The sequence below is a fragment of the Crinia signifera genome, chromosome 8 (genome assembly GCF_055691185.1).
Source record: "Crinia signifera chromosome 8, ASM5569118v1, whole genome shotgun sequence".
Classification (NCBI taxonomy): Eukaryota; Metazoa; Chordata; class Amphibia; order Anura; family Myobatrachidae; genus Crinia; species Crinia signifera.
Window position 1 is genome coordinate 177,170,162 of NC_139224.1, and position 19,480 is coordinate 177,189,641.

Genomic DNA, 19,480 nt, shown 5'->3' on the forward strand with positions numbered 1-19,480 from the left:
CGCTGCTGGTATATTGGGGGTATATTGGGGTGATGCGCCCCTCTGTGTTTCCTCCCCACTACTGTATCCTGCTCCTTAGGGAACGTGGCACTGCTGGTATATTGGGGTGATGTGCCCCTCTGTGTTTCCTCCCCACTACTGTATCCTGCTCCTTAGGGAACGTGACGCTGCTGGTATATTGGGGTGATGCGCCCCTCTGTGTTTCCTCCCCACTACTGTATCCTGCGCCTTAGGGAACGTGATGCTGCTGGTATATTGGGGGTATATTGGGGTGATGCGCCCCTCTGTGTTTCCCCCGCACACTGTATCCTGTGCCTTAGGGAACGTGACACTGCTGGTATATTGGGGGTATATTGGGGTGATGCGCCCCTCTGTGTTTCCTCCCCACTACTGTATCCTGCGCCTTAGGGAACGTGACGCTGCTGGTATATTGGGGGTATATTGGGGTGATGCGCCCCTCTGTGTTTCCTCTGCACACTGTATCCTGCGCCTTAGGGAACGTGACACTGCTGGTATATTGGGGCTATATTGGGGTGATGCGCCCCTCTGTGTTTCCTCCGCACACTGTATCCTGCACCTTAGGGAATGTGGCACTGCTGGTATATTGGGGGTATATTGGGGTGATGCGCCCCTCTGTGTTTCCCCCGCACACTGTATCCTGCACCTTAGGGAATGTGGCACTGCTGGTATATTGGGGGTATATTGGGGTGATGCGCCCCTCTGTGTTTCCCCCGCACACTGTATCCTGCTCCTTAGGGAACGTGACACTGCTGGTATATTGGGGGTATATTGGGGTGATGCGCCCCTCTGTGTTTCCCCCGCACACTGTATCCTGCTCCTTAGGGAACGTGACGCTGCTGGTATATTGGGGGTATATTGGGGTGATGCGCCCCTCTGTGTTTCCTCTGCACACTGTATCCTGCTCCTTAGGGAACGTGACGCTGCTGGTATATTGGGGGTATATTGGGGTGATGCGCCCCTCTGTGTTTCCTCCCCACTACTGTATCCTGCTCCTTAGGGTACGTGACGCTGCTGGTATATTGGGGGTATATTGGGGTGATGCGCCCCTCTGTGTTTCCCCCGCACACTGTATCCTGCTCCCTAGGGAACGTGACGCTGCTGGTATATTGGGGGTGTATTGGGGTGATGCGCCCCTCTGTGTTTCCTCCGCACACTGTATCCTGCGCCTTAGGGAACGTGACGCTGCTGGTATATTGGGGGTATATTGGGGTGAGGCGCCCCTCTGTGTTTCCCCCGCACACTGTATCCTGCTCCTTAGGGAACGTGGCACTGCTGGTATATTGGGGGTATATTGGGGTGATGCGCGCCTCTGTGTTTCCTCCGCACACTGTATCCTGCTCCTTAGGGAACGTGGCACTGCTGGTATATTGGGGGTATATTGGGGTGATGCACCCCTCTGTGTTTCCCCCGCACACTGTATCCTGCTCCTTAGGGAACGTGACGCTGCTGGTATATTGGGGGTATATTGGGGTGATGCGCCCCTCTGTGTTTCCCCCGCACACTGTATCCTGCTCCTTAGGGAACGTGACGCTGCTGGTATATTGGGGGTATATTGGGGTGATGCGCCCCTCTGTGTTTCCCCCGCACACTGTATCCTGCTCCTTAGGGAACGTGGCACTGCTGGTATATTGGGGGTATATTGGGGTGATGCGCCCCTCTGTGTTTCCCCCGCACACTGTATCCTGCTCCTTAGGGAACGTGGCACTGCTGGTATATTGGGGGTATATTGGGGTGATGCGCCCCTCTGTGTTTCCCCCGCACACTGTATCCTGTTCCTTAGGGAACGTGACGCTGCTGGTATATTGGGGGTATATTGGGGTGATGCGCCCCTCTGTGTTTCCTCCCCACTACTGTATCCTGCGCCTTAGGGAACGTGACGCTGCTGGTATATTGGGGGTATATTGGGGTGATGCGCCCCTCTGTGTTTCCTCTGCACACTGTATCCTGCGCCTTAGGGAACGTGACGCTGCTGGTATATTGGGGGTATATTGGGGTGATGCGCCCCTCTGTGTTTCCCCCGCACACTGTATCCTGCTCCTTAGGGAACGTGACGCTGCTGGTATATTGGGGGTATATTGGGGTGATGCACCCCTCTGTGTTTCCCCCGCACACTGTATCCTGCTCCTTAGGGAACGTGACGCTGCTGGTATATTGGGGGTATATTGGGGTGATGCGCCCCTCTGTGTTTCCTCTGCACACTGTATCCTGCGCCTTAGGGAACGTGACGCTGCTGGTATATTGGGGGTATATTGGGGTGATGCGCCCCTCTGTGTTTCCTCCGCACACTGTATCCTGCGCCTTAGGGAACGTGACGCTGCTGGTATATTGGGGGTATATTGGGGTGATGCACCCCTCTGTGTTTCCCCCGCACACTGTATCCTGCTCCTTAGGGAACGTGACGCTGCTGGTATATTGGGGGTATATTGGGGTGATGCGCCCCTCTGTGTTTCCCCCGCACACTGTATCCTGCTCCTTAGGGAACGTGGCACTGCTGGTATATTGGGGGTATATTGGGGTGATGCGCCCCTCTGTGTTTCCCTCGCACACTGTATCCTGCTCCTTAGGGAACGTGACGCTGCTTGTATATTGGGGGTATATTGGGGTGATGCGCCCCTCTGTGTTTTCCCCGCACACTGTATCCTGCGCCTTAGGGAACGTGACACTGCTGGTATATTGGAGGTATATTGGGGTGATGCGCCCCTCTGTGTTTCCCCCGCACACTGTATCCTGTGCCTTAGGGAACGTGGCACTGCTGGTATATTGGGGTGATGCGCCCCTCTGTGTTTCCCCCGCACACTGTATCCTGCTCCTTAGGGAACGTGACGCTGCTGGTATATTGGGGGTATATTGGGGTGATGCGCCCCTCTGTGTTTCCTCTGCACACTGTATCCTGCGCCTTAGGGAACGTGACACTGCTGGTATATTGGGGGTATATTGGGGTGATGCTCCCCTCTGTGTTTCCCCCGCACACTGTATCCTGCGCCTTAGGGAACATGGCGCTGCTGGTATATTGGAGGTATATTGGGGTGATGCGCCCCTCTGTGTTTCCCCCGCACACTGTATCCTGCGCCTTAGGGAACGTGACGCTGCTGGTATATTGGGGGTATATTGGGGTGATGCGCCCCTCTGTGTTTCCTCTGCACACTGTATCCTGCTCCTTAGGGAACGTGACGCTGCTGGTATATTGGGGGTATATTGGGGTGATGCGCCCCTCTGTGTTTCCTCTGCACACTGTATCCTGCGCCTTAGGGAACGTGACGCTGCTGGTATATTGGGGGTATATTGGGGTGATGCGCCCCTCTGTGTTTCCCCCGCACACTGTATTCTGCTCCTTAGGGAACGTGACGCTGCTGGTATATTGGGGGTATATTGGGGTGATGCGCCCCTCTGTGTTTGCTGCAGGGAGAGTATAATGTTTATAGCATTAGATTAGTGTCAGTCACCTGCCAGCAGCCATATTGTCACCGACACGTCTCAGTACGTCCCCAGATCCTGCATACAATGTTCTGGGCAGCGTTCCTGTGCACATAACCCGGTGACACCTGAGGGACACGGTGACCGGGGCCCTGATGTAATCAGCTGTTTCTCTTGGCTTAATGATCAGGAGATAATTCTCAGACAGATACACAAATCCCCAGAGGTGTGAGCGTCAGCAGCGTCATTACCTCTAGGACTCATACAGCAGGTACTGAGAGCCTGAGTCTTTTACACGCCACTACAAGTCCCAGCATGGAAGCACCTTCTAGTATGCTTAACAGCTTTGGTGCAACACTCACCCCCCCTCCAACCCTATGGGCCTGATTGCCGTCACAGGCAATATGGTGGCATCTGTAGCAGATGCCAGCCTGTAATCAGTCCGGCACATCTGTACGGCTACATCGCCCCTGTACACCTGCGTGTTATAGCAGCCATCATGGGTATTACCGTCAGGGCCGGCTCTACCACTAGGCAGCTTTAGGCAGCTGCCTAGGGCGCCGGGATCTGGGGGGCGCCACCAAGTCTGCAAATCAAAAAATCAAGGATGTCTATGAGGATCCTTGTTGTACTTAATGCAGGTGGCGGCTGTGGAACTTCTAAGAACTCACCTCTATACTTTCCCTTGAGTCATACTTCCTACATTGCTGACCCCTCCTCCTTGTACTCTATTGTGGGTGACGAAGGGGAGTGTGCAGAGGAAAAGCAGGGGACTTGGCCACCTTCCGGGGGGGGGGTGTCATGGGGATTGGATGACCACATGATCTAAAAAGAAATGGGGGGGGGGGGGTAGGTTGAAGTTTTGCCTAGGGTGCTGAGAAGCCTTGCACCGGCCCTGATTACCGTGGGCTATCACCTGATTAGAGAGTCGACTGCGCGGCATAGTCAGAAATGTGTCACTAAGAACTGGAGACAACCAAGGAGAACAGATATCAAGGGCTAAATGTAATAGGGTGCGATATTTGGTAAACATGACCAAAAATCACAAAACAAGTAGACCAGGTTCTGACTGGTGAATGTGACAGAACCATGCACAGGTCAGTGAGCCAATCAGAGCAAAGACACCAGCAGACCACTTCCTGACTCCCCGGACAGGAGGATGAGAGATGAAATTGTAGCAGCAGCAGCTCAACAGGAGAACAGGAAGAAGGGTCAGTGTCAGTGTCCGTGTCCGTGTCAGTGTCCGTGTCCGTGTCCGTGTCAGTGTCCGTGTCAGTGTGGCTCACTACTGTATGTGTACTGTACAGGGTATTACATCACTTTTATGAGCATGACCCCCCTACCCAAAACTTATATATTCCTTAGGTATACAGCAGAGCCGAATTTCCCATTAGGCACGTGAGGCACCGGCCTAGGGGCGGCACATGTTTGGGGGCGGCACTTGGATGCCTGTGATAGTACTGTCAGCCCAAAATGTACCAATAACTGCAAAATATCCACTGTACTGTACTATATTCCATCTTAAATAGAGTGTAAATGGATAGGACATGCAGATACTGCCCCTATAAACTGTCCTACTTAGTAAACATTATTGTTGTGCCTAGGGGCGCCCTCATCCCTAAATCCGCCCCTGGTATACAGTATATATATCCTGCAACTCCTCCCCTGCCAGGTGCCTTTTTCACACCGTGTTTAATATGTGTATGTATGTGGTGCTGGTAGTAAGTACAGCAGCATTCAGATGTACAGAATCTTGTGTTTTAACCCTCCCCTCAATCCCCTACTGCTCCCCCGTAAGTATAACCCTAACCCTCCCCCGGCAGTATAACCCCTCACCCTGCAGCATAACCCTAACCCACCCCCTGCAGCATAACCCTAACCCTCCCCCTGCAGTATAACCCTAACCCTCCCCCCGGCAGTATAACCATAACCCCTCCCCCTGCAGCATAACCCTAACCCTCCCCCGGCAGTATAACCCCTCCCCCTGCAGCATAACCCTAACCCTCCCCCTGCAGTATAACCCTAACCCTCCCCCTGCAGTATAACCCTAACCCTCCCCCTGCAGTATAACCCTAACCCTCCCCCTGCAGTATAACCCTGACCCTCCCCCTGGAGAATAACCCTAATCCTCCCCCTGCAGTATAACCCTAACCCTCCACCTGCAGTATAACCCTAACCCCTCCCCCAGCAGAATAACCCTAACCCTCCCCCTGCAGTATAACCTTAACCCCTCCCCCTGCAGTATAACCCTAACCCTCCCCCTGCAGTATAACCCTAACCCTCCCCCTGCAGTATAAGCCTAACCCCTCCCCCTGCAGTATAACCCTAACCCTCCCCCTGCAGTATAACCCCTCCCTCTGCAGTATAACCCTAACCCTCCCCCTGCAGTATAACCCTAACCCTCCCCCTGCAGTATAACCCTAACCCTCCCCCTGCAGTATAACCCTAACCCCTCCCCCTGCAGTATAACCCCTCCCCCTGCAGTATAACCCTAACCCTCCCCCTGCAGTATAACCCCTCCCCCTGCAGTATAACCCTAACCCTCCCCCTGCAGTATAACCCTAACCCTCCCCCTGCAGTATAACCCTAATCCTCCCCCTGCAGTATAACCCCTTCCCCTGCAGTATAACCCTAACCCTCCCCCTGCAGTATAACCCTAACCCCTCCCCCTGCAGTATAAACCTAACCCCTCCCCCTGCAGTATAACCATAACCCCTCCCCCTGCAGTATAACCCTAACCCTCCCCCTGCAGTATAACCCTAACCCTCCCCCTGCAGAATAACCCTAACCCTCCCCCGGCAGTTTAACCCTAACCCCTCCCCCTGCAGTATAACCTTAACCCTCCCCCGGCAGCATAACCATAACCCCTCCCCGTGCAGCATAACTCTAACCCTCCCCCTGCAGTATAACCCTAACCCTCCCCCGGCAGTATAACCCTGACCCTCCCCCTGCAGTATAACCCTGACCCTCCCCCCGCAGTATAACCCTGACCCTCCCCCTGCAGTATAACCCTAACCCCTCCCCCTGCAGTATAACCCTGACCCTCCCCCTGCAGAATAACCCTAACCCCTCCCCCTGCAGCATAACCCTAACCCCTCCCCCTGCAGTATAACCCTGACCCTCCTCCTGCAGTATAACCCTAACCCTCCCACGGCAGTATCACCCTAACCCTCCCCCTGCAGTATAACCCTAACCCTCCCCCTGCAGTATAACCATAACCCCTCCCCCTGCAGTATAACCCTAACCCTCCCCCTGCAGTATAATCCTAACCCCTCCCCCAGCAGAATAACCCTAACCCTCCCCCTGCAGTATAACCCTAACCCTCCCCCTGCAGTATAACCCTAACCCTCCCCCTGCTGTATAACCCTAACCCTCCCCCTGCAGCATAACCCTACCCCCCCCCCCCCTGCAGTATAATCCTAACCCCTCCCCCTGCAGTATAACCCTGACCCTCCCCCTGCAGTATAACCCTGACCCTCCCCCTGCAGAATAACCCTAACCCCTCCCCCTGCAGTATAACCCTAACCCCTCCCCCTGCAGTATAACCCTAACCCCTCCCCCTGCAGTATAACCCTAACCCTCCCCCGGCTGTATAACCCTAACCCCTCCCCCTGCAGTATAACCCTAACCCCTCCCCCTGCAGTATAACCCTAACCCTCCCCCGGCTGTATAACCCTAACCCTCCCCCTGCAGCATAACCCTAACCCTCCCCCTGCAGCATAACCCTTACCCTCCCCCTGCAGTATAACCCTGACCCTCCCCCTGCAGTATAACCCTAACCCTCCCCCGGCAGTATAACCCTAACCCTCCCCCGGCAGTATAACCCTAACCCTCCCTCCTGCAGTATATCCCTAACCCTCCCCCGGCAGTATAACCCTAACCCTCCCCCGGCAGTATAACCCTAACCCTCCCCCTGCAGTATAACCCTAACCCTCCCCCGGCATTATAACCCTAACCCCTCCCCCTGCAGTATAACCCTAACCCTCCCCCTGCAGTATAACCCTAACCCTCCCCCTGCAGTATAACCCTAACCCTCCCTCCTGCAGTATATCCCTAACCCTCCCCCGGCAGCATAACCCTAACCCTCCCCCGGCAGCATAACCCTAACCCTCCCTCCTGCAGTATATCCCTAACCCTCCCCCGGCAGCATAACCCTCCCCCTGCAGCATAACCCTAACCCTCCCCCTGCAGCATAACCCTAACCCTCCCCCGGCAGTATAACCCTAACCCTCCCCCGGCAGTGTAACCCTAACCCCTCCCCCTGCAGTATAACCCTACCCCTGCAGCATAACCCTACCCCCCCCCCCCTGCAGTATAATCCTAACCCCTCCCCCTGCAGTATAACCCTGACCCTCCCCCTGCAGTATAACCCTGACCCTCCCCCTGCAGTATAACCCTAACCCCTCCCCCTGCAGTATAACCCTAACCCCTCCCCCTGCAGTATAACCCTAACCCTCTCCCGGCTGTATAACCCTAACCCTCCCCCGGCAGCATAACCCTAACCCTCCCCCGGCTGTATAACCCTAACCCTCCCCCTGCAGCATAACCCTAACCCTCCCCCTGCAGCATAACCCTTACCCTCCCCCTGCAGTATAACCCTGACCCTCCCCCTGCAGTATAATCCTAACCCTCCCCTGGCAGTATAACCCTAACCCTCCCCCGGCAGTATAACCCTAACCCTCCCTCCTGCAGTATATCCCTAACCCTCCCCCGGCAGTATAACCCTAACCCTCCCCCGGCAGTATAACCCTAACCCTCCCCCTGCAGTATAACCCTAACCCTCCCCCGGCATTATAACCCTAACCCCTCCCCCTGCAGTATAACCCTAACCCTCCCCCTGCAGTATAACCCTAACCCTCCCCCGGCAGTATAACCCTAACCCTCCCCCGGCTCTACAGTTTAGTACTTGCGCTCTCTGGGCAGCAATTTACAGCTAAGGTGGAGGATGGGCTTCTCCTCTTCATCAGGAGCTTGCAGGACAGGCCCGGTACACAAAGAGCACCCTAAATCCTGCCAAGCAGTTTCCACTGGTCTAGACCCCGTTATCTTGTCTGAGGACTGTTTCTTCAGACATTTGGTTAGTGGAGCCGCCCTAGTGGTGAAATCTAGAATGAACCTGTGATAATATCCCCCCCCAGACGGAGAAATGTCCTAAGTTGTGATTTATATTTAGGTGTAGACCAGGTGAGGACTGCTGCTATATTACTAGGCTGAGGTTTGATGAACAAAAAGGCAAAACAAAGTGGGTTTTTGGGGCACACTTGTAAGAGTTAGATGAAAAGGTGAGAGTGTGTGAATTAAAATTTAACTTTTATTACACCTATTAAAAGGAAGGGGAGAGAGACAAAAGACAAAAACACGTCACTTATATAATATGCAATATACCTTAGTAGGATGGGTATTTGGCACTGTAACTGCGGCGAAAATGATTAATGTACGGTATCCACCTCTACCATTAATGTAAATAATTCCTGAATAATTCTTGTTGAGGCCCTATACAATGTAGGGATAATCACAATAATGCACACAAAAATAATAATACAGACGTCCCAATCCAACCACATGTACACGGTGGTATATTTCAGGCACAGATTTGTGTATTGATTAAATAGGAGAGTTAGAGAGTGATGAAGAATTATTCTGAGAAAGAGACAAGAGAAACTCCTTAGTGGGCACCCTGTACCTCTGCTGTCCCGGTGTACATTCAGCACCGAATATTCCCTAAGGGTCTCCCCAAAGGTACTTATTCGGCGGTTCACTGTTTAGCTGCTGAGTTCGGCAGGGTTCAGGCGATGCAGTGATGTGTGACCGTATACCCTGGCGGATGAGAGGGTACAATGGTGACGTGAGGGGCAAGATTTCACTTCTGCTTTCCCCTGGGTGAGTTCAGTCGTACTCTGGTGCCACAAGGGTATTGCAGGGAGGACCTTGTCTCCCAAAAGGATGAGAGAGTGACGGAATAAATCAGATTATAGATTAGAGAGGTGGTTATTGTGATTAACAGACCCTTCTGCTATCCCCCATCATAGAGATCTATTGGATGGTGGTTGAGAGTGGTGGTCTGTAGGCACTCACCAATGAAATCAAGTGAGCAGATTTAGACCTAAAATGAGTGAATGTGCCCTCTCAACGGAATGCAGCTATATGTCACTGTGGTGCCAGTAATTAGCAATGCTGTGCACCATTAGTGATATTGGGGCTGAATATAATCCAAAAAGGAATAATGATTGCTTATACAGCAGGTTGTTGCAAAGCCTCAGTTTTTGTTTAGGCACTCATATTTAGTAGAAGGTAATTGATCAAAAAAGCCACACATATCATTTAAGCCTCAGCATTTGTTAAGGTACTCATTTCAAATCTACACATGTAATTCACTGTATACCATTTAGCAACCCACTAAATAGGAGGTAATAAATCAGCAGAGACGAGTTTCGTTCTCCAATAATTTGGTACATAAATAGTTGAGAACAAGTTAACTCGATGTTTTCAAATCAAAATTGACATTGCTTGGTTCAGTAATGTGCTAATACAAATGAATAAATTCACAACGTGCACGTAGTTGGAACATTCACTGGGCACTTGTTATTAGATGGAAGGTAATTGGCTAAAGTATTCTAGGTGGCAATCATGAAGTGCTTTACTGAGCAAGAGATAATAATGTATCCAGTAATATCATGTACACATGAAGCTTCTAACAATAAAGAATAGCTTAATTGGTAACGGAGTCAAAGGAAATAGTGTCTTTACCGCTGTATAAATTGTAACAAAGATTGTATTGAATGGTTAATCGCGCAACGCAGAGTGCCTGTGCAGCATGATTTGGCACCAAAACATTGCAAGACATACCATGGAAATTTTGCACGATATACGCGTGTATGGTACCTTACTAGACCCTGTGTGCAGTCAGAGCGGTCTTGCTGTGAAAGCAGAAAGGCGGCATAAAGAGACTCTGTGCGGACGGCACGGTTGCCGTAGACAGAAAGATCGCCGGACCTCTCCTGCTGATGCAGGCGGCGGGCGGTGCTGTACGCCGACAGCGCTTCTTTCTAAATCGTGTGCGGGCGTCTGAGAGGTGGATCCGGTCACGGGACACGTGTTTCGCTGTACGGGCTTGTTCACAGTGACACAGTGGCTGAGGTTTAACCTGCCCTCTCTGCCCACAATGTACCCCAAATACTTGGCATCAATCATACCAATGGCACATTTCTCAGGGTTTTCGGTAATCCCGTGTGCCCAAAGAGACTGTAAGACAACTTCTACCTTTGGTAGGTGCGACTCCCAGTCAGCGCTGAAAATAACAATGTCATCTATATATACAGCCGCATATTCCCTGTGGGGCCACAGCAACTTAGTCATAGCTCTCTGGAAGGTTGCTCGGGCCCCATGTAACCAAATGGGAGCACTGTATACTGGAATAAGCCCTCTGGGGTAGGGACGGCTGTTTTTGCCTTAGCAGCTTCTGTTAACGGAATCTGCCAATAACCTTTTGTCAAATCACGTGTAGCGAGATAGTGACTATTGGCTAAATGTTCTACCAATTCATCAAACCCGGGGCATAGGGTAAGAATCAAACCCGGGGCATAGGGTCAGAAACAAACCCGGGGCATAGGGTAAGAAACAAACTGGGACACATTGTAAGAATCAAAGCAAGAAAATAAAGTTAACTAACAAAAGTCATTGCTGAACCTTAAAGCACCCGAAGGCTTGGTACTAAGACAATGTAGTTATTCCACTCACTGGTCGATTCCTCTATGACCCCCAGACTTAACATCTCTTTCACCTCCTGCTTTACCGCCGCCCACTTCTCCTCGGGGATGCGATATGTGTAACCAGAAAAATGTTGCCAGCTCATAACTGTCTTACCAGGGTTCCAGCAGAGTGCAATGCCCAGCGGTGATGTCCCTGTTCGGGCACCAAATGTGACAAGGAATCACATTGACTGGATAGAAATAAATTCTGGTTCTTTATTTGTAGCAGGTAGACAGCATACCAGGTAACAGCTTGGCAATTCTTCAGTTACAGCATGTCAGGTTTTCCAGCAGGCTTCACAATGCGGGTACACTCCAGAGAATCCTAACATAATCCCCAACTTCCCCAGCCTATTGCCCAGCCTCTAAAAGGCATTGCGAACCCTGAATCTCTGCTCTGGACAAACAGATAACAGGAAGAAACAGGTGTTGTTAATCAGCAGACAGTGATTCCCAATACATCGTAGCAACATCCGGACTGGATCTCACTAGCCCTGTTGCTGCTGCTGCTCTAAATCCTGGACTGGATCTTCGCATTCACCTCATGTGGAAGTATACAGTCCCTGCTACAGTTGACACGATAATGGTTAGCACATGGTCCACATGAGTCTTTCCCATTTTTTAAAAAACTTTTTGGACTTTTTCATACTTTAGCATCAACGTGGACTCTGATAGGGAATGGTAAAGTGTGCGTGCGCAGCACAGAGAAAGCGCTCTCTGCTCAGCAGAGGACGCAGTGCAAGGAGGTGCCACTCGGTGTCACTGCTGCTCTGTCCACCGCTACTGCCCGCAGCTGTCAGGTTGTATGACAGTCAGCGGCACCGGCAGAGTGAAGAGCAGCGACTTGCTTGTCCGACAGAGCATTTCACTGACGCTGACATCACGGTTATGTTGACGGGCTGGTGGTTATATGATTTATTAGGAAGCAGAAATGACGGCAACACAATATTAAGGTATAAAATTCCAGTTTAATAATACAACTCTTAATGCAAACACAATATACTAATAACTCATTTCACTTCCATTCCTGAATATAATAAAACTGTAGTAATGCTCTTAATTGAATATATATATGAACCTGTATTAGCTGTCATACGGCCGGATTCAGAGATGTATGTAATCCCGATGGTTACATAACTCTCCGATGTTGTCTGGACTACACAGGTGCAGAATGAGTCCTGCGAGGTCACACGCTTAGCACCGAAGCAGCAGCATGATTGTCAGGCTGCGGCCAGGGAGGGGGTGGAGCTACAACACTTGCATTTCCAGATAATGTGGGAATAAGCCCTATTTTCATGGAGTGGCCATTCCAGTGTCTGCGTTTTCAGATGGAGATTTACAGCCTGGCATGTAGGCGGGAGGTTCCCAGTCTGATAAAGCTCAGGCTTCTAGCCGATGGTTGCGATGCTGATGTAATCTGGCACCTTCGGACGCAGGTATTGGATCTGACATTCCGACAGGAGGAGTCTTTATTCCTCACACTTCTCCTGCCTCATTAGCATATTTCTGCACAGCAGCTGAGTCCCAAAAAAGCAGCATGCCATTTGGAATCTGCAAAAAATGTCTCTCCAAAAATGGCCGCCAACCTGGAGGAGACAGATACTAGCAGTGCTATTTGAACTCCAGCGCCTATCAGGAGAGTGCAGCGTGTAAAGCGCTACCTGGAAGTGCCAGATTCCAGCAATGCTTGCAAGTAAGAAACCCCTGGCAATGGTCATATAACCCCTGGCAATGGGCATATAACCCCCGGCAACAAGTAATAAACATCTGGCAACCAGCATGAAACCCCTGGCAACAAGCAAGAAACACCTGGCAACTAGCATGAAATACCTGGCAACAAGCAAGAAACACCTGGTTACTAGCATGAAACCCCCAGCAACTAGCATGTAATTAACTAGGGTTGCCGACTTTTTAAATCTCCTCTCCGGGAGAAGCCCGGAGAGGAGACTTTCAGCAGGCATTCGTGGGTGGGGCTTGAGCGTGACATAATTAAGCCCTGCCCCCATGCTACACATTTTGCCGATCGCCGCCGAGGGGGCGGGGCTAAAATGATGCGATTCTGTGACTTTAGCCCCGCCCCCTCATCGGAGATCGGCCAATCCGGTTATTTAAATGCCGTGGTCAGAGGTGAGATAGCCGGGAGCAGGGGGGTGAGCGGATCCCCCAGAAACCGGGAGGGTTGCCCACCTTTCCAGGATTTTCAGGACCCTCCCGGCCATTTCGGGATTCCCAATTCACGGGGCTCACAAGTTGGGAGGTACAGCTAGAGGATGCTGTGACTGAGGCGGTGACATCATGTCCTTTACAATCAGCACATCTGGCATTATAGTAAAGGGCATTACTGTGTGGGGCACAATATGGTGCAAGGGGCATTGCCATGTAATAATATTTTGCCATGCGGGACATAATATGGTCCAATGGTTATTTCAATGTGTGGCATAAAAGGGTGTAGGGGGCTCTATTGTGTTGGTGTAAGGTAGTATTTTCCTGCAAGGCCGTACCCATTGCAATCAGAGGGGGCAGATTTACACATTTTTTAGTATTCACACTGAGAGCCAAATTACCCAAAAAGGAGGTAATTCCTTCTCAAATGGACAAAACCATGGGCACTGCAGGTGGGGCAGATGTAACTTGTGCAGAGTGAATTAGATTTGGGCAGGGTTTTACTTCAAAGTGAGATCTATATTGCAGTGTAAAAATTAAGCAGTCAGTATTTACCATGCACAGAAACAAAATAAATCACCCAAATGTAACACTCTCTGCACATGTTACATCTGCCCCACCTGCAGTGCAGCATGGTTTTGTCCATTTGAGAGGGAATTTGCCTCTGAAAGTGAACCAGAATAAGTAGTACAGTATTGATCTTAAGTACCCCTGCGCACCCCCTTGCTGCTATGGTCTCCCTTCTTGGTGTTTACCTAACACCAGAATTTGTGAACAAAAAGAGTAGATGAAAGGGACCTTTAGCGCACTGGGTGAAAGATAGCAAAAAGTTCCATAAAACTCTTCCTTGAAATTGCTAAATTTATTCCATATAAAAATAGGTAAACAATAAAAGTTTGTACACAATAAAAATTTGAAAGATAGCGAATCCCCTCCTTACCCAGCTGGAAAGGTGGAGCCAAGGATGGTAAAGACAGAGGGCGGTATTCAATGAGAATACCTGCGAGGTGCAGCGAATCCTTTTTAGGATTCGCTGCACATTCGCCACGTTCCGGAGCCAGCGGGCTCCGGTATTCAACGTGTCAGGGGCTCGCTGCCCCTGACAGGCGAATATGAGCTCCTGCGGCGAATGCCGCAGGGAGCCTGAGGACAGTGCCAGGCAGAGAGATGGTAGTCTCTCTGCCTGCCCTTGAACGTTTGTGGGGGGCAGGTGGGCTCCCCGGGTGCCAGGCAGCACAGGCTGCCCCCCGGGGGTGCCAGCAGGGGAGTGTATATTCACTATACCCGATCGTAACATCGGGTGCAGTGAATATATGAATATGTAATGAGCGGCTCGGCTCCGGCGCCCCCTGCTGGCTGCTGTGTAAAAAAAAAAAAAAAAAAAAAAATTTTTTAATTAAATATATATTCATGTGCTTACAGCACATGAATAAAAGTAGCATGCCCCTCCTCAGAATAAAATTCCCGATTTTTTGACACCAATTGTAAAACACAAAACACTTTATTTTAAAAGTTCACCTTCCACTTCACCATAAAAAGATAGCGATTGCTACTCGGTGAATCATGGCGAAAAAAACCTTCAAATGTATTCGCCATGTGGTCATTGAATAGGGTGATTCACCGTTTTAGTCAGAAATTCGCCAAACAGCACAAATTCGCCATAAAAACATGGCAAATCAGGCTCATTGAATACCGCCCAGTGTGTTTCCAAAAAAGATATGGGCTCACCCTGTCGGCTCCACAAGTTTCTGGGCTGGGCAGAGGTCCTCCTTGGTGATCTGCAGGCCCAGGATTGCAGATCACCAAGGAGGACCTCTGCACAGCCCAGAAACTTGTGGAGCCAACAGGGTGACCCCATATCTTTTTGGAAACACTCTGGGCGAGATTTAGTGGGTTTACCGTTTTTACCAAATTGCGAGTTTTTCTCAAATCGCCCTATATCGCCGTTTTTTTATATCGCATTTTTTTTCAGGAATCGCGGATTTAATGAAAAGTGCGATATATGGCTATATACAGCGATATGGTGCTAATTGAGTCGATGTAATACGCCATAAAAGTGCGATTTCCGGGTTAGGTCATGTGCGTATTTGCGGCCAACCGGAATGCGATTTACACCAATACACCTGATCAGCCCATACAACATGCTAACCTATTGGCCCACCTTAGTCCCTTGCAATACGCATCACACCCCCTATATAAAGGGGCGCAGACGCCATTTTACCCTTTGAAAGGGAGTAAGGCGTTTGAGATGGAGAGGAGAGGAGCAGTGATAAGGTGCAGAGGAGGCAGAGGAACAGCCAGCTTGGGCCCAAATATCCAACCACTGGGAGAGGTAGGGGAGTGAGAGGCAGCACTGCCAGAGGCAGGACAGGGACAGCCAGCATGCTCCCAGCAAGAGCTGCGCCAGGGAGAGGCCACATGGTGGAAGCGGAGCAGGTGGCTATGGAGGATGAGGAGGAAGCAGGCACAAGCCATGTGTCCTCACAGGAGGAACAGAGTGCCAGGCACACAGAGGAGGAGCTGCAGGAGGGGGATTTCTCTGAGGTGGACTGGCCTCTGCAGGAGGAAGATGAAGCAGACTTGGAGGTGCTGGGGGAAGAAGCAGGACAGGAGGAGGAGGAGGAGGAGGGTGACCCTGAAAATGTGGAGGAGGAGGATGATGCAGCTCGTACAGCTAGTGGGAGGAAAGTCAGGTTCTCATATGAGGAGAATATGGCCCTGGTGCGTGCACTCTTGCCCCTGTATGACCGCCTACTTGGTCCTCACCATCACCGCACAAGTGTGGCAAGAAAGAAGTGGATGTGGGACAATATCACCTCCGCCGTAAATGCAGTTAGCACACACAAGAGGAGTGTGCGCAACGTCAAAAAGCAATATAATGACATCAAGCGCCTCCTCAAAGCCAAGCTTGCCCTGGAGAAGAAAAAGGCCTGTCGCACAGGAGGTGGACCTAGGCAGCAAGTCAGCTTTAAGGCCTATGAAAGGCTGCTACGCAGAATCATCCCACCGAAGGTGCTTCCCGGCATCCACATTGACGACACAGACAGGCCCCCCACTCCACCGCCAACTGGTAAGTGTCCACACATGAAAAGGTGGGGGGTCACTGAGTGACCAGAGAGAAGGAAGAACAACAAAGCTTTTTGGGGCACACTTTGACTAATGATAATGAAAAAGTTGATTATTTAAAACATAACTTTTATTGAATATGGTATGCTAAAAATGGGGTACGTATCGACAATTAATAACGAATCAATGAATTAAACTACAATCCATCCACGACCCTTACCACTCTCACCTGTCATTTGACTCCTTAGGTGGATGACAGAAAGCAGAAGGAGGGTCCTGGTTATCCACCTCTGTACTTCTCAGTTACTTATTTTCCGTGACTCTCTCATTTGTCCAAGTATCTCCAAATTCCCCTGCAATGCGTGACTGCAACAGGTCCATTTGGACTTTTTTGGACAAAAAGCAGAAGCACATCTCAGCTTCCTACTAGAGACACTGTGGTACTCTCATCTGCGGTTTAATACGGCCACACATCACTGGTTCGCCTGAATACCATCCCGCACTCAGAAGCTAAGCAGTGAATGGTCTGGTCAGTACCATCTTGGGAGACCACTTGGGAATACCAGTAGCTGTAAAATAACCGGGACAGCAGATACATCTCTGTCTGATAGAGGTAGCACTCTATCTTTATATTCTTCATATTCTTACTACCGGGAACGATAATATATTCAACCAGCAGGGGCTGAGTGTCTAAGCGTCCTTGACCTGCCGGCTCCTCCTAACCAATTATTTATCATGATATGTTATGTTATTATAACAAGCATTGTTAATTTGTGTGATTTATTTACTCTTTACATCCTAAATTGTGGAGCCCTATCCCCATGCTTAACCATTTCGCCAACGAAATTGTGACCGTCACATGACAAAAGAAATTTCTTCATATTTTTGATTGTAGTTTAATTCATTGATTCGTTATTAATTGTCGATACGTACCCCATTTTTTAGCATACCATATTTAATAAAAGTTATGTTTTAAATAATCAACTTTTTCATTATCATTAGTCAAAGTGTGCCCCAAAAAGCTTTGTTGTTCTTCCTTCTCTCTGGTCACTCAGTGACCCCCCACCTTTTCAGTTGTAACGCTGAACACTTTTGGGAGCACCACCAACCAGATACCACTATTTGATTTACTATTGGTGGTAGTTATGTTGGTTTAATCAATTAAATTTTGTACGTGAATACCACTTAACCATTGTTTTCCAGTGCCACTCCCGAACCATATTGTACCCAAGTGTCCACACATGTCAACTTCACATTTTGCTATGTCATGTGCGCATGCAATTATATTGGAATGCTTTATGTGTCCAATAGATTGCTGTCTGTGGAACTACATATCCCAGCAAAAACACATTTTGCTAGGTTTCATTGTTAAATAATGGACTGTGCATTTTGCTGGGTTATGTAGTTCCACAGATCCAAATAATGTGTGCTGTCCTTATCAATGTAGGCCTGCAGTGTACTTGATTGTTAATCCATATCAATCCTCTGGGTAGTTGGAAAAGCACTTCACAGTCACTTTTACATGTGTAATCTGATGGTCTTTCCTGTTAGTAGCAACTGGATGAAAAATATAGTTCACAGTCATAATACTGAAATAACCACTTCAGTTCAAAGTCATCAAATTCCTTATGTAATCATATCAGAGGAAATTTTTTTGTTTTTGGTAAAGTTTTTATCTGCATATTTGAAAAAGTGCCAGTTAGGTGCAAATGTTCATAATGGAAAATGTCTTCTTCTTTCAAACAGCTCCAGCTCTGGAGTCCCAGCCTGCTGTTGACCAACATCAGCCACATCCGATTGGTCACACTGTCCAGTCTGCAGGTGAGATATCACACTGTTACACACACACATTGCACATTTCACACATGGCTGTCCCCACCACAGTAGCCTGTGCCAATGCATAATGCATGAGCAACACCTAACCATTCCAACTAAGGTAACATGACCCACCATACACCAATCTGCATAGAATACTTACCACTCTTTTCTCATTTGTAGGTCCTTCACAACCGATGCCTGAACCTACGGATCCCATGGAAAATATGGACGACATGAGTGAAATCATCCTGGAGACGGTGACATCGTTGGAACCTGCACAAAACCAAGCACACCCAGTCAATGAGGCCCCCTATACACAGTCACATAGGCAGCAATCATTGCAGCCACCAACACCCCCACTAGTGCGGAGGAGTTGGCGCAATCCATCCATCTTTTAAAGGGGAAACAACTAGCTTTTATAGAGGTGCAGACCACCCAACTAGAAACCATTAAGGGGTATGTGCGTAACATAGCTCTGCAAATGAGACGAATTTCTCAAAGTGTGCGTGCTAATGTAGGGACACAAATTCATCTTGTCTCCACATTAGACACACGCTTATCAGAAATTGGCCAAGCCATTCAGGGCCAAACTACTAATTTTAGAGCACTAAATGCCAATATGGTTGAACAGACCCAAGCAATTAATGGCCAAACAACTGCGTTGATGTCCCTACAAACGCAACTCAGCCTCAGTTTGTTAGGTCAGCACAAACCACATCTACGCAAAGTAGTAGTGTGTCCTCCACACCCATGAGTGGGTCCACCACTACTCCCCCACTGCGTAGTGTCCGTATTAGGGGTGGTGGTGCCACTAGTGGTAAGGGTGCTAATACCCGGGCGCTAGCCAAAAATGATTAATGTTGTGTGCATTTACATGTGTATCATGTTCTTTCTTTTTTTCCTTCACTCATGCAGTGAATGTTCATGTGAAATTTTTATATGCTATGGCCTATGGCTAAATGTTTCAGCAAGTAAAAATGATTTGCATCCAGCAAACTTGTTGTCATTCTTTACAAATGATTACCCACACTGTTCTATTATGTATTGTCAACTAGTGACATTTTAGCAGACACGGGCCTTTGGGTTGTGTGTGCTTATTTGTCATGGAATTGTCAGGAAATAGTCACATTTGAGGGGGATAAGCATTGGGAATTGCATACTGTATGTAGGCGCCACTTGTATTGCTACATTTCAACCACCTCAGATCAATGATCCATGTCACCTCCATCCATTAAGCCTATGTTAATTTG

At 49.5% G+C, this 19,480-nt stretch overlaps 1 protein-coding gene across 1 annotated transcript; it reads left to right on the forward strand.

Moving 5' to 3' along the window:
- Positions 1 to 4,523: 4,523 nt before the first annotated feature.
- LOC146027290 (uncharacterized) lies at positions 4,524 to 19,089 on the forward strand. The gene is made up of 3 exons (XM_083158224.1): positions 4,524 to 4,646; positions 18,159 to 18,233; positions 18,411 to 19,089. The coding sequence occupies exons 1-3, from the start codon at positions 4,595 to 4,597 to the stop codon at positions 18,626 to 18,628; spliced, it is 345 nt and encodes a 114-aa protein (XP_083014350.1). The 5' UTR covers positions 4,524 to 4,594; the 3' UTR covers positions 18,629 to 19,089.
- Positions 19,090 to 19,480: the final 391 nt, after the last annotated feature.

What these genes read in the sequence shown, in the direction of transcription:
- LOC146027290 (XM_083158224.1), top strand. Translation starts at nt 4,595, where the DNA reads ATGAGAGATGAAATTGTAGCAGCAGCAGCTCAACAGGAGAACAGGAAG. An exon ending in ACAGGAGAACAGGAAGAAGG is followed by an intron (nt 4,647 to 18,158) that starts GTCAGTGTCAGT and finishes TCTTTCAAACAG; the next exon opens with CTCCAGCTCTGGAGTCCCAG. An exon ending in TCACACTGTCCAGTCTGCAG is followed by an intron (nt 18,234 to 18,410) that starts GTGAGATATCAC and finishes TCTCATTTGTAG; the next exon opens with GTCCTTCACAACCGATGCCT.